General features: G+C 36.1%; 3 protein-coding genes across 3 annotated transcripts in view; 2 read left to right on the top strand and 1 right to left on the bottom strand.

The window, feature by feature from the left end:
* The first annotated feature begins 1,289 nt into the window (after positions 1 to 1,289).
* Positions 1,290 to 8,306, top strand: LOC141334782 (immunoglobulin superfamily DCC subclass member 3-like). Its single transcript, XM_073840008.1, has 10 exons — positions 1,290 to 1,462; positions 3,332 to 3,595; positions 4,198 to 4,349; positions 5,010 to 5,163; positions 5,274 to 5,463; positions 6,063 to 6,157; positions 6,253 to 6,439; positions 6,779 to 6,876; positions 8,035 to 8,188; positions 8,294 to 8,306. Exons 1-10 carry the CDS (start codon positions 1,348 to 1,350, stop codon positions 8,304 to 8,306), a joined length of 1,422 nt encoding a protein of 473 aa, XP_073696109.1. The 5' UTR covers positions 1,290 to 1,347.
* LOC141335895 (uncharacterized) lies at positions 8,273 to 14,921 on the top strand. The gene is made up of 10 exons (XM_073841450.1): positions 8,273 to 8,380; positions 8,572 to 8,763; positions 8,844 to 8,957; positions 9,077 to 9,132; positions 9,371 to 9,491; positions 10,698 to 11,259; positions 12,025 to 12,185; positions 12,919 to 12,988; positions 13,088 to 13,286; positions 13,872 to 14,921. Exons 1-10 carry the CDS (start codon positions 8,362 to 8,364, stop codon positions 14,295 to 14,297), a joined length of 1,920 nt encoding a protein of 639 aa, XP_073697551.1. The 5' UTR covers positions 8,273 to 8,361; the 3' UTR covers positions 14,298 to 14,921.
* A 124-nt stretch (positions 14,922 to 15,045) lies between these two features.
* ptgs1 (prostaglandin-endoperoxide synthase 1) overlaps positions 15,046 to 18,841 on the bottom strand; it is a 31,254-nt gene continuing 27,458 nt past the window's right edge. Inside the window, exon 11 of the mRNA XM_073841451.1 lies at positions 15,046 to 18,698. Within this exon, the coding sequence (XP_073697552.1) occupies positions 18,352 to 18,698 (347 nt within the window). The 3' untranslated portion in view covers positions 15,046 to 18,351. The remainder of the gene's footprint in view (positions 18,699 to 18,841) is intronic.

The following is an 18,841-nucleotide window of genomic DNA, read 5'->3' as shown; positions in this document are numbered from 1 at the left end:
GATAATGTAAATGTTCATTACTCGCCTTCTCTGAATAATTTATTCGCTGTTTGAATAACAGCGAAAGCGTTATAATAAGTAACTTACAATGTTTTTGTTAAATTATGATAATTTGTAAATTATGATACAAATTAAAAGTATTAATAATGACTTATGACATGACACCCATATGGAGCTGTATCATGATCAGAGGTGATCACTATAATATTCTATCATACAATTTGGTTTTCTCTCAAATAATCTATTTTAACAAAATATTTTTTTTTCACATTATCAACCATGTTCTCTCATACTATAACTTAATACTAAATAATTCAGTACTAAAATGTGGATCTATTTAAGAAACACTGCTATGTGCTGACAGAAGCAAGAGGTTAAATTTATAAAATAGTTTTGATAAAAATGTCACAGCTGTTTTCTGTTTGATTGTGGTAAATCAGTTAAAACCATCTTGTAGTCTCAATTCATTCATGCAGTGAAATTAATGTTAAATTTGCAAGTATTCAAAAATTATAATAAACATTTAACACATCTGTGAATCCAAAACACATAATGAGTAATATTTTTTGTGAGAAAAAAAACTGATGAAAAACTCTGAACATGTTCCAAATTTCTATTGATTCATACTAATTTTTCCATAAATGTTCTCTGTACACATTCATGCAGTTCAAATGCTGCTATAATAAGCTTCTAAAGTCTAACTATGGATAATTTTTAATGACACTAAACTCACTGAAATAGCATATTTACAGCATCACTATGTACTGGCCATATTAGGGAACCGATAAACTAAGACCGCCATACATGGCCACGGTGGCAATGAAAGCTTATGTGATCAAGTACAAACCTTTCCTTACAAGCTTTCTAACTGATCCTCTAAGTACAAAGCGTCTCTGCTCTTTTCATGTTACGATCAGTAAATGGAGGGTTTGCTGCTGTGTGGTATAAAGTGGCCAGCCTATTGAAGAGAGTAAAGAGGTCTGTAGTATACAAAGGCAGGCTGTGATGATAATAGTGGTAATGAAACACAACCAAAATAGGAATATGCAGTGAGAAAGAGAGAGAGAGAGGAGGTGCTGCTGCGCCGTGTGAGAGTTGTGATTTGCACTCGTTCTTTGAAGACACGCTCACACCAGTAAATGAGGCATAGCACAAGTATGTATGTTTTGAAATATTTGATATACTTTGATATTACTTTGTAACTCCATCTGTGTATTTAATCCAATGAAAGGCACTTATGCTGAATCCTTCAATAGAACTTCGGACTGTTTGTTTTGCAGTGCATGAATGCATTTGGTCAGATGAGGAATGATGCTATGGACCATTATCTTCATTTGATTGGCACAGATGAAGAGGGCTAGCATGTCTCGTCCTGTATGGAGCTCAGTTCAGATGTCCTGTTCACTCTGGCTCCTCCTTCTGTCCTCTTCTCTCAGATTTAATCCTGCTGAGTCTGAATTAGGTGAGTGTAAGTGTGTATTTTTGGCTGCAAGTGTGTTCATGTTTTACTGAATTTTTATCCTGCTGAACAGGCCCATAAAAATGCATGTGTGCCATGCAAATGTTTTATACGCTTGCATAATTTGACAAAAGGCTTGCCAAAACATTGTGCTGCTCCACGTGTAGCCTAGCAACGGCGGACTTCAAACTAGCCCTGCTTCCTCAAAGTGATGCCCATTTAAAATGAGATTTATTGTGCTGAGAGATACACTGAATATATGGACTAAGAATATACAGATAGGCGAATGCTAATGCAAAATAAAATGAATTTTGTTATATGATGCATATATTGTGTTTTCAGTACTATATTCTAAGACATACAGAAGACACCTGACACAACATTACATTTTGGGGTTACAAATGTAAACAGATTGTATCTAATGTAAACAGTTTTACAATTCTGATAAAAAAACAACCAAGTGATGTAAAATGAATAAGACATTAGCAATTCTTATTTAATCAAATTGCTAGGTCGATAAAATCATTTATATTAAATTATAATTAAATCAAAGAAAAAATTGTGAATATAGCAAAAAAATTATTTTTCACTAAATACATAAACCAATTTTTTTTTGCAAAATGCACAAAAGCACCTGTTAACATAATCGTTTAATCACGTCTTAGACTGTGTAATTTTTTCTTAAAAAAATCTAAAACATCTAGCTTTTTAATTAACTATTTTTACACAAGTCTACAGTTGAGGTCAAAAGTTTACATCCCCCTTACAGAAAGTACAAAATGTTAATTATTTTACCAAAATAAGAAGGATCAAAAAACAAATGCATGCTATTGTTTATTTAGTGCTGACCTGAATAAGATTTCACAAAAAAGATGTTTACATATAGTCCACAAGAGAAATTAATACTTGAATTTCTAAAAATGGCTTTTTACATCCCCTTGATTCCTAATACTGTGTTGTTACCTGAATGATCCACAGATGTGTTTTTTTGTTCAGTGATAGTTGTTCATGAGTCCCTGGTTTGTCCTGAACTGTTAAACTGTTCGCTGTTCTTCAGAACCAAATTTTTTTGTGTTTAAACTTTTTCCAACAATGACTGTATGATTTAAAGATGCATCTTTTTGAGTTTAAAAATCAGGGTAAATTTAACTTATTATGTCTTCTGGGAAACATGTACAGTAACTGTATCTTCTGTAGCCTCTGAAGGGCAGTACTAAATGAAAAAATATGATATTTAGGCACAATAAAAATTTTTTACACATCTCCATTCTGTTCAAAAGTTTTCACCCCTGGCTCTTAATGCATGGTTTTTCCTTCTGAAGCATCAGTGAGCATTTGAACCTTCTGTAATAGTTGCATATGAGTCCCTCAGTTGTTCTCAGTGTGAAAAGATAGATCTCAAAATCATACAGTCATTGTTGGAAAGGGTTCAAACACACAAAAATGCTGGAAAACCAAATAATTTGTTGGACCTGAAGGATTTTTCTGAAGAACAGCAGGCAGTTTAACTGTTCAGGTCAAACAAGGGACTCATGAACTATCACTGAACAAAAAAACACAGATGTGGATCATTCAGGTAACAACACAGTATTAAGAATCAAGGGGATGTAAACTTTTGAACAGGCTCAATTTTACAAATTCAACTATTATTTTCTCTTGTGGAGAATATATGAACATATTTTATGTGAAATATCTTATTTAGGTCAGTACTAAATACACAATAACATGCATTTTGTATGATTTCTCTTATTTTTATAAAATAATTAACGTTTTGCAGATTCTGAAAGAGGGATGTAAACTTTTGATCTCAACTGTATCTATCACCATTGTACATTTATTTTATTTCCTCACACACTTTTCTCTTTTGCCCAGTATTTTCCGTGTTACCTGAAGATGGCGTTGGGATTTTAAATAGCTCTCTGATGCTGAATTGCACAGTTTTTGACTCCGGCCTGAAGGCTCCACTGCCAGTGAAATGGGAGCGAGATGCTGGAAGTCTGGACAGCAGGATTCATCAGTTGGCCAATGGCTCACTTTTCTTTCCCCACTTACAAGAGGAAGACTTTGGAAACTATTCCTGCAGTGCAAAAAGAGGCAACAAACAGATTCAGACCACTGTCACACTCAGCAAAGCATGTATGTGTATTGCAAGTATATAATTCTATTAAACAAAGAAATGATGAAAAGACAGATGTTAAAGATGATAAGATAGATGTTGAAGTGATAGTTACTCACCCTTATGTCAGTCCAAACCAGCAAGACCTTCTGCACATAAATTAATTAAATCTGAGAGCTTTCTGACGCTGCATAGATAGCAATGCAACTGACATTCAAGCGTTGAAGACTGAAACGGAAGAGAAGGAATTGTTGGAAGTCTTTACTTTTGTTTTCTTTGTGTACAACAAGTATTTTTGTAGCTTCATAAAATTATGGTTGATCCACTGATGTCGCATGGACTATTTTATTAATGTCCTTACTACCTGTCTGGGCCTTGAATGTGTCAGTTGTGTTGCTGTCTATGCAGGTTCAGAATGTTCTCGGATTTCATCAAAAATATCTTAATTTGTGTTCTAAAGATAAACAAAGGTCTTATGGGTTTGGAAAGACATGAGGGTGAGTAATTAATGACAGAATTTTCAATTTCGGTGAACTAACCCTTTAATAGTTACACACAGAAATGGCACACAGGATGAGTCAGATTTACAAATTGTCATTCATTGTAATTTGTTTGTTTGTAGGCCTGGAGGATGTGTTCTTTCACCCTCAGTCCATGAGAACTGAAGAGGGACATGATGTTTTCCTTCAGTGTGTCTCTGGTGATAGTTCTCCTCCCGCTCAGATTTCATGGTTAAAAAATGGCAGAGTTCTCACCAAAGGAAACCAGATTCAGGTACAGAACTACAAAACACTTTACATGTGCACAAAACAACTAACACACACTGTTAGTTTATCAAATATAGACTATAATTAAATAACTTACAATAGATTACAGTCGAAACTGGTTTTACAATTTTTAAACACTGATAAAACTAAAAGCTTATACTTACTAAGTAAACAAACTTTGTTCAGTTGACCTAAAATTATGGCACATTAGCATATGTTTAGTCATGTTTTTCTTGTTAAATTAATAGTTCACCCAAAAATTATTAGCTGAAAATGTATTTACCCTCAGGGCATCCAAGATATAGATGAGTTTGTTTCTTCATGGAACAGATTTGGAGAAATTTAGCTTTATATCACTTGCTCACCAATGAATGGGTGCTGTCAGAATGAGAGTCCAAACAGCTGATGAAAGCATCACAATTTCAATTTTGGGTGAACAATTTAATATCTTTACAGGTCTTAACAAATGATAATTTGGCTATTTGAAGAGTGTTGATGATTTGTAAAATGATTGGTTAGTGCAGAACTACACTATATGAAATATGAATCGTGACAGTGCGACCACGACAAATGTGTGGAGATTGTGGTTTTTGTGCAGTCAGATCTGATACCTTGTCAACAAAAGTGAAAACTACATAGGACTCTATTATAAGTATATTACCACTAGGGACAGTATGGAGGAGGGAGTCAAAGGAAGACCTCTGGCACTTTGCACATGGCTAACATCACCAAAGCAGACCAAGGAGTCTATATCTGCATTACCCACAATCCTCTGCTAAACATAAGCAAAGGAAGTCAAGCAGCAACTCTGACAGTGCGTGGTAAGACAGAGAGATATACAACTCTGATATATTTTGCAGATACAGCACTGACCTTCTTATTACTCAGTTACTGATATATAAATGTAAGTGTTTTCATGTCTATTGAACAGGATCCGATGTAGAGGTGAAGATTATTGAAGGCCCCCAAAATCTCACTGTACCTGTTGAAATGGAAGCTGCACTGCACTGCTTTGTTGAAGGCTTTCCCATTCCCACAGTACAGTGGTTTAAAGATGGACGTCTGTTACTCAATTCTTCTAGATGGGATCTGCAGAAGGATGGACAACTGCTGATTTTTCAGTGAGATTTTTCTATTGCAAATCATGAAAAACATTGTGTGAAATTACAACAACAAAATATGTGACCCTGGACCACAAAACCAGTCATAAGGTTAAATTTTACAAAACTGAGATGTATATATAATATGAAAGCTCAGTAAATAAGCTTTCTATTGATGTATGGTTTGTTAGGATAGGACAATATTTGGCCGAGATACATCTATTTGAAAATCAGGAATCTGAGGGTGCAAAAAAATCTAAATCCTGAGAAAATCACCTTTAAAGTTGTCCAAATTAGGTTCTTAACAATGCATATTACTAATCAAAAATTACATTTTGATACATTTACAGTAGGAATTTTACAAAAAATCTTCATGGAACATGATCTTTACTTAATTTCCTAATGATTTTTGGCATAAAAGAAAAATCAATAATTTTGACCCATGCAATGTATTTTTGGCTATTGCTACAAACATACCCCAGCGACTTAAGACTGGTTTTGTGGTCCAGGGTCACATATATGAATTTCTTCACGAACAAACAGGTTCAATAAAATACAACCCCATGAAATTATGGTCAGAAATCATTAATGTTCCAAATATTTACAAAATTTGTTCGTAGGAGAGTTTTGTCAGAAGATGAGGGCCTCTATTTCTGTGAAGCTTGCAACGAGAGGCAGAAAGTGATATCCGAACCTGCCTACCTCCTTCCTGCAGGTATTTCCTTTTCAAATGAGCAATCTTTTGTTCCAGGTGGTGGCTGCTCACGCCTATCCTCTATTTATCATATCCTTTCATCCCTTCTCGCACAGTTATGGATTGGAACTTTGTTCTTGAACCTGCCAACCTAACAGTGAGGAAGGGTGAATCTGCGACTCTTTCCTGTAGGCCTCCTCACAGCAGACCCCCAGCACAAGTGTCCTGGTTTAAGAACAACAGACTCCTTCAGACAGGACCTCATTATACTTTTGATTCTAATGGAGACCTGGTCTTCCAAAGGTTAGATTCTTATCTAACCATTTATGCAGGCTACTTTGAGATGTTTGTGTATATTTATGTGTGTAACACAGACCAGCTAGTAAGTGCTGTCTAGGTAAACATCAATCCCTTGATCTCAAGAGCACAATATCAAATGACGTTACACATATCTGCTTCCCATGCTGGAAATGCTGGTTCAAATCCCGCTCAGAGTGAGTGAGGGAAAAAGAACCAGAGGCGTTATCTGTGCATGTCCTTTTTTTTAACTCAGAGAGTACTATCTGTAAATTGAATCTTGTAATAAGAGAAAACAGTCAAAATGTAAAATATGTATGTTAACTGTGAGTCTCTGTGTTTCAGTGTACAGGAGACAGACAGTGGATTGTATTTCTGCAGAGCATCTAATTCACATCTCAAAAGGGCTCTCACATCGAAAAAAATCTACTTGGATGTTCTTGGTAAGGAATTATTTGGCTTTCTTGAATGTTACCCGTAGATCTACAGTTTTAGATCACTATTTAGGTGCTATCTGAGAAAGGTTTAGTCTGAATTAAGAAATCATAAACTATATCATAAAATATTTTTTTATTTTTAAAGGATCACTTCCAGTTAATTTGCAAAAAGCAAAAAAAATCCTGATAATTTACTCACCCTCATGTCATCCTAGATGTTCATATTCTTTATTCAGTCGAAAAGAAATTAAGGTTTTTGAGAAAAGCATTCCATAAAGTGGACTTCAATGGGAGCCAATGGGTTGGCCAAATTGCAGTTTCAATGCAGCTTCAAAAGACTCTACATGATCCCAGATAAGGAATGGTCTTTCTAGCAAAATGATCGGCCGTTTTCTAAAAAAAAATAAAAATAATAATTTATATACTTTTAACCACAAATGCTCGTCTCGCACTACCTCAACTTCACACATTACATAGTCAAATTGGAAAGTGTTTACAAAGCGAATGTGCAAAGAAAGCCAAATGCCCTTTACAAAAAAGGTAAAACGATGTCGGACGATTTTGAAGTTTTTAAGGAGATGTTTTTTACCCTTCCTTACATTTTTGAACTGGATTACACGGATGAAGAACTAACCACATGTGACCTTCCCAAAATGATTACATAATGCTTGAAGTAACAGACACGCATCGCAGAGCTAGTGCAAGATGAGCCTTTCTGGTTACAAAGTATATAAATTTGTATTTTTTTTTTTTTAGAAAATGACCAGTCGTTTTACTAGATAAGACCCTTATTTCTCGGGTGGAATCATGAGTCCTTTGAAGCTGTATTGAAACTGCAATTTGGGCTTCCATTGAGGTCTACTATATGGAGAAAAATCCTGGAATGTTTTCATCAAAAACCTTAATTTATTTTAAACTGAAGAAAGAAACTCACCGAACATCTTGGATGACATTGGGGTGAGTAAATTATCAGATTTATTTAATTTAATTTGGCATTTCTGTCACAGTGTTCAGATGCACCTTTAGTTCTATCATGAACCAAGTTCACTAACACATAAAACCCTCACTTTAGAAATTGTTTTTCAGATTATTTGTGACTTTGTACTTGTGCTCAGTTCCCACAATTCTGTTTTTTCTATGGTCAACCTGACCTTATTATTTCAGAACCTCCATCCGTGACTATCTGGCCGACTATGGTGACGTCTCCTGTAGGAGCTGAAGTGGCGATTCACTGCCAGGTGTTGGGACACCCTGCTCCTTTCGTCAAGTGGTCAAAGCAGGGCCAGTCTGTCAAAACTGGAGGCAAAGTTATCATGGGGTACGTTTTGCATGAAGAGTTTATAAACTATGATTGTAGTTATTGTTTACCAGGTGGTTTATTATGTTCCCAGGTTAAGAAACACAACACTCTACATTTCATCAGTGAGAACATATGATGAAGGACTTTACACATGCGCAGCCTCTAACACACTGGGTCACGATCAGAAAACCATGACTCTCCGAGTTGCTGGTAAATCTCGCTTTGCAAAAATAGCCATGTACTAACATGCATTCTTTGATACTATTGAAATGCTAATCATTGAGTACCATGGGTTGGTTTTTAGAAGTGATCTAGCAACTAATTCACATTTTATGTGGCAATGTACAGTTATGATCTGTTTTCTAATTTAGATCTAATTTGACATATCTTCTGTCTTTTAGTGAAACCAGTTATTGTTTCCTTTGTTGCATCGCTCACTGTCTCGGAGGGATCACCTGTTAGTCTGCCTTGTCGAGCTGTTGGAGATTTTCCTGTCAAATACACTTGGATTAGAACTGCGTTGATACAAAATTCACCAGAAATGCCTGGTCCGAACTCTCCGGTCTCACTGCCACAACAGATACACATTGATGGTTTGTTACATACTGGACAGATTGTTACCATATGATGCAGGTTTTTCTGTGTTTTTTCAATTTAAAATGTAATTTTTCAGATAATGGGACATTAGTCATCTCCAACATCCACCGGTCTGATGCAGGAGAGTATCACTGCTCTGCGGAGAACAAAGTTGGTCAGGATGTAAGAAGTGTCATCATAACTGTAACTGGTAAGCAAAATGCATGAGAACTAAGTTAGTTTTAGTTCTCATAGCTCCAGTAAATATACATCAGTTTCCTGTTTGCACATCTCAGTTTTATCTAACCAGCCAAATGCTCTAACTTAAAGCTGATGCTGATGTCTCACCTGATAAGGAAGCGCTGAGCAAAACGATAATGCCCACTGTGAGTAATGCATTGTGCAGAGACAGTCATGCTGGTACCATCTGTGACATTAGCCTCATAACGCATGACTGACTCTGTGATTGTTTTGTGAGTATTTTGCCATTTTCATCACCATTCTCCACCATTTTGACCATTTTCAATGGTTTAGTCCATTTAATTGGTTAAATAATACCTTGAAACACATGCATCTGGTAACAATCGTGGATCTGAGATTATCTGTGTGTTTCCAACCTTGCAGGTTCCAGAGAGTGAGCAAGAGATATTTACTAATTCCTTTCAGTATGGTTCAAAGCTTCTGAGTAATACAGAGATAAATAAATCCGTTCAGCAAACAACTGAAGATTACACAAAGATATCCCGTAAGTCCTTCTGCCATCAGCAACAGGATAATAACGCACCTCAGAGAAATTTCTTCTTGATTTAAAGGATTAGTTTACTTCCAGAACAAACATTTTACAGATAATGTATTCACCCCCTTGTCATCCAAGATATTTATGTCTTTCTTTTTTCGGTCGTAAAGAAATTATGTTTTTTGAGGAGAACATTTCAGGATTTTTTTTCCATATGTGACCCTGGACCACAAAACCAGTCTTAAGTCGCTGGGGTAAGTTTGTAGCAATAGCCAAAAATACATTGTATGGGTCAAAATTATTGATTTTTCTTTTATGCCAAAAATCATTAGGAAATTAAGTAAAGATCATGTTCCATGAAGATTTTTTGTAATATTCCTACTATAAATATATCAAAATGTAATTTTTGATTAGTAATATGCATTGTTAAGAACTTAATTTGGAGAACTTTAAAGGTGATTTTCACAGTATTTTGATTTTTTTGGACCCTTAGATTCCAGATTTTCAAATAGATGTATCTCGGCCAAATATTGTCCTATCCTAACAAACCATACATCAGTGGAAAGCTTATTTATTGAGCTTTCATATGATGTATACATCTCAGTTTTGTAAAATTTAACCTTATGGCTGTTTTTGTGGTCCAGGGTCACATATAATGGATATGTATGGTGCCCCCAAGGTTGAACTTCCAAAATGCAGTTTAAAGCAGCTTCAAAGGGCTCTAAATGATCCCAGTCGAGGAAGAAGAGTCCTATCTAGCTATTTTTGAAACAAATTGGCAATTTATATACTTTTTAAACTTAAATGCTCGTATTGTCTCATCTCTGTGATCCGCATACGTAGTCTGTGTGATCAATACAGTTAGGGTATGTCAAGACGAGCTTTTGAGGTTAAAAAGTATAAAAAAATTGTCATATAGTTTAGAAAATAATCGATTATTTCGATAAGACCATTTTTTCTTGGCTGGGATCGTTTAGAGCCCTTTGTAGCTGCGTTTAAACTGCATTTTGGAAACTCAAACTTGGGGGCACCATATATATCCATTATATGGAGAGAAATCCTCAAAAAACATAACTTCTTTACGACTGAAGAAAGAAAGGTATGAACATCTTGGATGACAATGGGGTATATTATCTGTAAATTTTAGTTCTGGAAGTGAACTAATCCATTAATCCTTTAATGTTCTTCTTCTTTTTCTTCTTTTTTTTGGTGCAGTGTTAAATGCTTTTGTGGAGGACTCACCAACAAACTTGAATCTTGAATCTAACCAAGACACTACTGAGTTTATTTCACTTAAGCCAAGTGGCATTAGCATAGAAAGTAGTGAGAAATTCAAACAACCCGTTCAAACACAAAAACCATCCCCTGTACCTGTCAAACCTACATTATTTCCTCCACTCAAAGACACTTTTATACAGGATACACATCAACATATGCAACCTACAGAGCAGGTCACTAAACTTCCAGTACTGAATTCAAACACAAACACACCTTCCACACCAGATTTATATTCTCATACCCAGCTTAAGAAAATTCAGAGCTTTTCCCTGAAGAGTGCCCCGCCCTTTAGTGGACAAAATCAGACCACAGGCTTAACTTTGATGGATGTTGAGAATTTCACTGCCTCGGCTCCTGTGGAGCAACATCAAAATCAGAGTCAAGTCATCAAGCAGTCTGGAGGTACAAAGTCATCGGTGACGAATGACACAGACCTTGTTGAGTCACTCAAGAAAAACACCTCACAGGCCCCTATGAGGACCACTGACAATAATAACAGGTTAGTGATCAAATGAACATATTCTTTAAAGAGCTTCTCAGTTCTTTAGGCATTTATAGCGTAGAGGAAGTAATATTTTTGCTAATATTAACATGAGTACGTAAACATATTCTCATGCGAAAGTATGGCTTGAGAAAGTTTGATTTAGTTCCTTTTTTCTTATTTGAGAAATTGCTGAAGCATGCTTTGGTTTCAGGTTGGTTCCTTCAGGCAGTGTACTGTGTAATAATTAACAATGAACAGAAAATGATTTACTATTAACAAAACACATTATTGCACTGGACAGGGAGATGTAAGACAAATCTGAAATTATCATAGTATCTACTGTATATCCACCTTATTTTTCCTGAGAGTGGGTGATGCCATTTGTTAATTTTATGGGTGTGGCTTCCAGTCTCATTTGCGTCCAGCTATTTTTAGCTGTACAAAACAGCTTGTTTTGCTGCTTGATATTTATATATTATTTGAATGTATTATCTTAATTATGAACACACTGGTTTGTAGTGCAAACAGTGTTACCGTTTCCTGCTCGTTGTTATTCTTCTCATTATTTCCCTGTAGCGGCTAATGAACTGGATGTCTCGCTCATAGGCTTACTTCCGCGTTGAAGAATAAGATGGATCGATTTTATGATTTATGGTATTGCTGCAAAGATTAGAAGTGACTTATGTTTTAGCGTCCTGAAATAATTCCTTCTTAATAAACTAGAGTATAATGGTTTGTCTGAGTTGTGATTTTCATATAATATTATCTTCTTTACCGCAGAGAAAAGGAGAAGTCCCAAACTTGGTTGCCTGTGATTGAGAAGCATGATATTCCCATTGTGGTTGGAGTTGGTGTTTCGTTGGCATTCATCTTCATTGCCATGGCCTTTTATTCTTTGGTTCAGAAAAATGATCCTGCAGCTGTACCTACAGGGAGAGCAGGTGATGTATGATTTACAATGGTGGCCAACATTATTAGAACACTATAATTTTCTTCACCAGCTAAACATGGTTTTGAGTCAGTTATTTCTATCTTTTTCTGTAGTGTGTCAGTAGGATATCAGTTTACATTTCCAAACATTCATTTTGCCATTAATTGTAATAATCCAGTGAGATTTTTGTTTGCACAAGGGATCTGACAAAAGCCAGTGCAGAACAAACTGAGACAGACTAAATCCTGTCTAAAGAACAGTGACAACATCTCCAAGATGCTTCAAGAAACCTACCTGCAAAGCTACAGTACAGTTAGTTTTAGGCACTTGTGTAAAAATGCTGTAAAATGAGGATGCTGTCAAAAATAATGTCATAAATAGATGTTCTTTATCAATTAACTTCTATTAGCTAAATTAAATCAACATTTGGTGTGACCATCCTTTGTGTTTAAAGCAGCTTTTGCCCTAGGTGCACCTGCGTATAGTTTTCCAGGTAACTTTGCAGGTTTCTTGAAGCATCTTGGAGACATTGCCACAGTTCTTCTGGATTTAGTCTTAGTTTGTTGTTTCTTCATGTCATTCCAGACAGACTGGATGAAGATGAGATCAGATCTCTGTGTGGAGAGCACTGGCTGTTGTTAGACTGCTTGTGCAAACCAAAAATCTCACTGGACTAATACAATTAATGGCTAAATTAATTTTCGGAAATGTAAAGTAATATAATTTTTCTTTTTTTCTCATAGCTCTGAGGGGAATAGGTGGACCTTGCAGACATGGGGAACGTCTCGCAATGGAAAGGACCTATGATAACAAGTTAGTCTTGTTGAAAGCATGTTGAGAGCAAGGAAATGTTGTAATGGCCCTGTCAAAATTGCAGTAATTGAATATTGTCTTAATGATGGCACATTTCAGGGCATTTGAAGATGATAATTTGGTGGCTGTTATTGAGCAAAGCCCCAACACATCAGAGACAAGAGCGCTCCCAACCGAAGGCAGCCCATCCATGTTGATGAGGGAGCCACCGTCTGATGATTTGCAAGAGGGCGTCCAGTCCACCCAGGACCTGCCGGTTATTGTGGAGACTCACCCTGAGCCTAGAGAAGAGGACCAGGTCAGAACCTTTGTGGTGCTTTTCACATCTTTAATGTTATTTTATTCCAAACATATGAAGGAATATAGTGCCTTGCGAAAGTATTCATACCCCATACCTGCCTTATGCTAAACTGCTTTAAATTACTTTTTTCCCACATCTATCTACACTCCATACACTATAATGAAAATGCAAAAACAGAATTTTTACAACTTTGTAAATCATAAAAATAATAAACTGAAATAAGTACATTGCATAAGTATTCATACTTAAACACTTTTAATGAACAACAAAGCTATCAAAAGCATGGGCCACATGAAAGCTATGGCAGCTTTTTGTGTTTTTTTTTTGGAGCTTATCAACCCCTGGTCACTATTCACTTTCATTTTATGGAACAAAGCAGGATGATCATTCTTTAAAGTTTCTCCTTTTCTGTTAAATTAATAGATTTATTTTGAAAATACTAGTTTTATTTCCACACATACACCATTGCAGTCTTTGGGACTCTAGACATAAAGAACATACAGTCAGTCTGTCTATAAAGAAAGAAGCAACAGTTACTTGTTTTCTTTTTGACAATATTCTTCTTTTTCCATTCTAAATTAGTTGGAGACTATATTTGAGGAGGGGAAGGTCACTCCCTCACCACACTCTGACATTCAGCTGCAGTGCATGGACGACTGGAGGAGCAGAGATTTCGAACCAGGTCAGGACGCCCCCTCACCTCCTCCGGCCAACCCAGCACCTGCCCAGGAGGAGGGCCTGCGTTCTTCCCTGACCCTTCAGACCAGCGATCCCTCCTCAACTCCCGTGCGCCACAGCATCAACATCTCCCATGGTTTCTCTCCCCTTTTGCTGTCCCACTGCGTGTCCCTGGGCATGACCTCTGTGGCTGTGGATGTGCACTTCTACCCTTCCACCCCCTCGGCAGCCGGTCATCCTCCATGCCCTGCTTTTGGACCCCCGGGCCAGCAGGTGAACACCAGGCTGGAGCACGAACTGAATGCACCCTCTACTAGCCACAGTAAATAACAGGAGTGTGTGACAAACATTGAAGAAATCATGAGAAGGCTCTTTTTTAAATCATTCAGCCTATAGGGCTGCTGACAGTTAGGTTAAAGATGGTGCTGATGCTTTTTTCCCCCTCTTTTTTAAAATAATGTCATATTTCCTATGATGTTAGTTTAATGAAAGGCAGCATGAGCTCATATGGAGCCGTACTTTCACAGATACACTACCTGTATCATTGATCTTTCATCAGGTTTTTAAACACTGTCTTTCCTCTAAAGCCAAGGAATTTATAATACTGTAATTATTTAAGAGCAATTAAATGTATATATGAAAGTATTTATGAAAATCAGATAGTGTTCAGCATTTTTTAAACAGTTCAAATAAATGACTTCTCCTAGCCATGGGATTATGTAAAATATTTTTGAAATGCAATGAGATAATAGAACGTACAGTATAGTTATAAAAAGGTTTTATTTGTACAACAACTCGACTGTTACTTCTGCTCGTGCCAAAGGTTAAACCACCTAATCATTAGTTTTTCCTGTGATGTGTATTGTTGAACATTAATCTTAAAATATTGGGAGTATTGTACAGTACTTCATGGGCAACCAACTGTTGAGTCTTGGTTTGACATAGAGGTTGCAAGTTAATACAATTAATAAAACTCTAAGTAACTAAAACTCAAAAGTCTCTTGTTGACTTTTTTGAACTTATAAGAAGCTGAGACACAATTATCATATCATTCACATAATTTTATTCAGAACAGGTCTTCAGAACAATGCCCTGCAGTTTCTTTTTCAAAAGTTAAATTCAGTACATGACACTAATAATACATTTAAATGTAAAAACATACAATCCACTACACTTTACCGCAGTGCTGCAGTTTTAAATGTTTAAATTTAAGGTTCTTTTCATTCAGCTAGAGGTCATGCTGTGACGTATCGATCTCCTGTTGGTCACACAGAGTCATGTGATGCGAATTTGTTGGTCACAGTTCACCAAGCTTGAACTTTCAGACGCAGCAAAATGCGAAAATATTTCGCACGGGCTTGCGTTTCCGGTCTAACGCATTCGCATGTGTATAAATGGAAGTCAATGGAACGAAAAGTGCAGTGTGACCGCGCCTTAAGGGTCTCATCTAGAGAAAAGATCGGTCATTTTTTAAAAACATTTACTATTTATTTACTTTTTAACCAAAAATGCTTGTTTTGCACTAGCTCGACCTCAGGCATTACATCATCGCCCCAGCGTTTACAAAAAAACGAACGTGCAAAGAAAGTCAAAAGCTCTTTACAAAAGGTAAAACAACAATGTCGGAAGATTTTGAAGTTGGAAGAGAACATCAGATGGAGTTTTTCACCTACCCCACCTTTATTAACCTAAGCACACAGACGAAGAACTAACTGTGCGTAACTTTTACAACATGATTACTGACACACATCGCCGATGCTAGTGCAAGATGAGCATTTGTGGTTAATAACTATATACTTTTTTTTTTTTTTAAATGACTGTTCTTTGAAGCTGCATTGAAACAATTTGGACCTTCAACCTGTTGAACCCCATTGAACTTCACTATATGAAGAAAATTTTTGAAAAGGTTTTCCTCAAAACTTATTTGCAAACAAATTCCTTTGCAACTGAAGAAAGAAAGACACAAACATCTTGGATGACATGATTGCTGAAAATGGTAAAGAGCCATTATACACTTTTGTTGTAAAATAGATGATTTTTTTTCTTCTTTAAACCTCTTTTGTAAATGATTAGACATACCAGTAAATTTTTTTAATTAAAACTTTTTGACAAACTAAATCATATTGCAGAAAAATCTTATAATGGTGCTACAAATGCCTATAATTAGCTTGGAAGGACAGGATTATTATGGGGTTACATTCATTCGTATCAAAGATCATAAATGAATACAACAGTGAACACTTTTTTTCACCAAAAAAAAAAAAAAAAAAACACTGGCCAACACAGATCCACAGTTCAAGGCAAATTATGTATTTCAAGTTGAACAGTGCATTAGAATTAACTTGAACAGAACCGACTATGAGGCAGCAAATACAATTCATCTTTCAGCATCATAAAATGGACGGAATACTTTGTTTTTTACCTTTTTTGACTATGAATTAAAGGGATAGTTCACCCAAAAATTAAAATTTCTCCATTTTATCTGCTTACCCCCAGGGCATCCAAGATGTAGGTGACTTCAGTAGAACACAAACGAAGAATTTTAACTTAAACCGTTGCAGTCTGTCAGTCATATAATGGCAGTCAATGGGCACCAAATCTTTAAGAGTAAAAAAAACATACACAGACAAAACCAAATTAAACTCTGCGGCTTGTGACGATACAATAAGTGTTAAGACACAAAGCGATCTTTCTGTGCAAGAAACTGAACAGTATTTATATCATTATTTACCTTTGATCCACCGCAACATTCAACTGTATTGAGCGTGTTCACAACAGTCGGCGTGTGACACGTCAACGTGCTCTGGCAATGAGTTCGCACAAGGAAACGTAATCTTTTAGTTTTTAATCGGCTGCCAGAATCAGGATAAGCACAAGTAATTACCATTTTGAGTAGCCGCTATGCACTGTGTACACAATTAGTGCCGGCTGTTGTGAACATGCTCAGGAAAATTGAACGTTGCGGTGGATCAGAGGTAAATAATTATTTAATACTGTTCAGTTTCTTGCACAGACCGATCATGTCTTAGCACCTCAATGTATCATCACAAGCCGCAGGGTTTAATTTGGTTTTGTCTGTGTATTTTTTTTTTTTACTCTCAAAGATTTGGTGCCCACTGACTGCCATTATATGACTGACAGACTGCAACAGTTTGAGTTAAAAATCTTTGTTTGTGTTCTACTGAAGAAACAAAGCCACCTACATCTTGGATGACCTGGGGGTAAGCAGATAAACATCCAATTTTCTTTTTTGGGTGAACTATGCCTTTAAAGCTACAGTAAATGTTTATTTGGCCTGTGATGGACTGGTCATCCATCCTGGGTGTTTCCACGGGACAGACTGCAACAACTCTACACAGGACAAGCGGTTTGGAAAATGGATGGATGGTTGTTTGGCAAATAACAAATAAGACAACAAATGCCCATATATTTACTGTCTAAAGTGAATTGTCAAGAATACTGAATCTATGGAGCAAGAAAACACCAAACTTTTAGTCAATTCTCTAATTGACCCTTTGTTAAGCTCCGCCCTCTTTAGTATAAGATTACCATAATAAACAGCATGATTTTCAGTAAAATATGTGACCCTGGACCACAAAACCAGTCTTAAGTCGCTGGGGTATATTTGTAGCAATTGCCAAAAATACATTGTATGGGTCAAAATTATTGATTTTTCTTTTATGTCAAAAATCATTAGGAAATTAAGTAAAGATCATGTTACATTAAGATTTTTTGTAAAATTCCTACTGTAAACCTATCAAAATGTAATTTTTGATTAGTAATATGCATTGTTAAGAACTTAATTTGGACAACTTTAAAGGTGATTTTCTCAGTATTTTGATTTTTTTGCACCCTCAGATTCCAGATTTTCAAATAGTTGTATCTCAGCCAAATATTGTCCTATCCTAACAAACTATACATCAATAGAAAGCTTATTTATTGAGCTGTCATATGATATATCTCAGTTTTGTAAAATTTAACCTTATGACTGGTTTTGTGGTCCAGGGTCACATATGCTCATAAAGCCAGTGGGAATGTATTGTGCCATTATATTATGAAAGAACAGAAGCTAGCAGATGGCGTCAGTTGCTTAAGCAGGATTGATCTGTAATCTGTTTTTATGGCGGGGTTTAGCAAAGGGTCAATTAAATCAATTAAATGCTCCTATATTTTGTAATAAACTTTCTTTCATAATCCAAAAAAGTTAAGAATATTGTAATACTATGAAAATTAATTCTTCAGTCACCTTGTTACAAATAACTACTCTAATAATTCTAATTACTAATTCATTTCTGATTTACAACATAATTCATTTTCATTCACATCTGTAATTAGAGTCAAATTTTGATCAGTGATTTAAAATGGATTCCAGAAGTATATTGTGCTAAAGTTCACCGTGAGATGTCCTCTGTTGTTTATAATCTGCTGGAGGAGTATGGAAGGATACATACGGACACCATTTTGTATTGAGGCAAACCAGTTTCTTCAAACTAGCAGAGTTTACTATATCAAAACCTGTCTTCCCTCCAAATGTACTTGGCTTCCAGTACTCAGGGGAGCAGATAGGATTTCCCATGAGGCCTTTTAGGGAAAACGGGGCCCCCATTTCCACCATGCTTTCGCCAAATATCGCACCAGGTCGTGTCTTCTCTAGCAAAAGAGCTGGGTAGAACTCCAGAGCATCAATATCCCCATACAATTCCTCTAGTTCCTTAGCCATCTTTTCATCTCCTGTAAAACAAACACATAAATATTAATGTGGCCTTGTGGGTAGTTTATGTGTTGTGTGATAACCACCCACTCATGTTGTTTAAATCAGAACAGATTTGAAGAAATTTAGCATTACACCACTTACTCACCAATGGATACTTTGC

The sequence above is a fragment of the Garra rufa genome, chromosome 5 (genome assembly GCF_049309525.1).
Source record: "Garra rufa chromosome 5, GarRuf1.0, whole genome shotgun sequence".
NCBI classification, from domain to species: Eukaryota; Metazoa; Chordata; class Actinopteri; order Cypriniformes; family Cyprinidae; genus Garra; species Garra rufa.
This window is presented reverse-complemented; position numbering and strand designations above follow the sequence as displayed.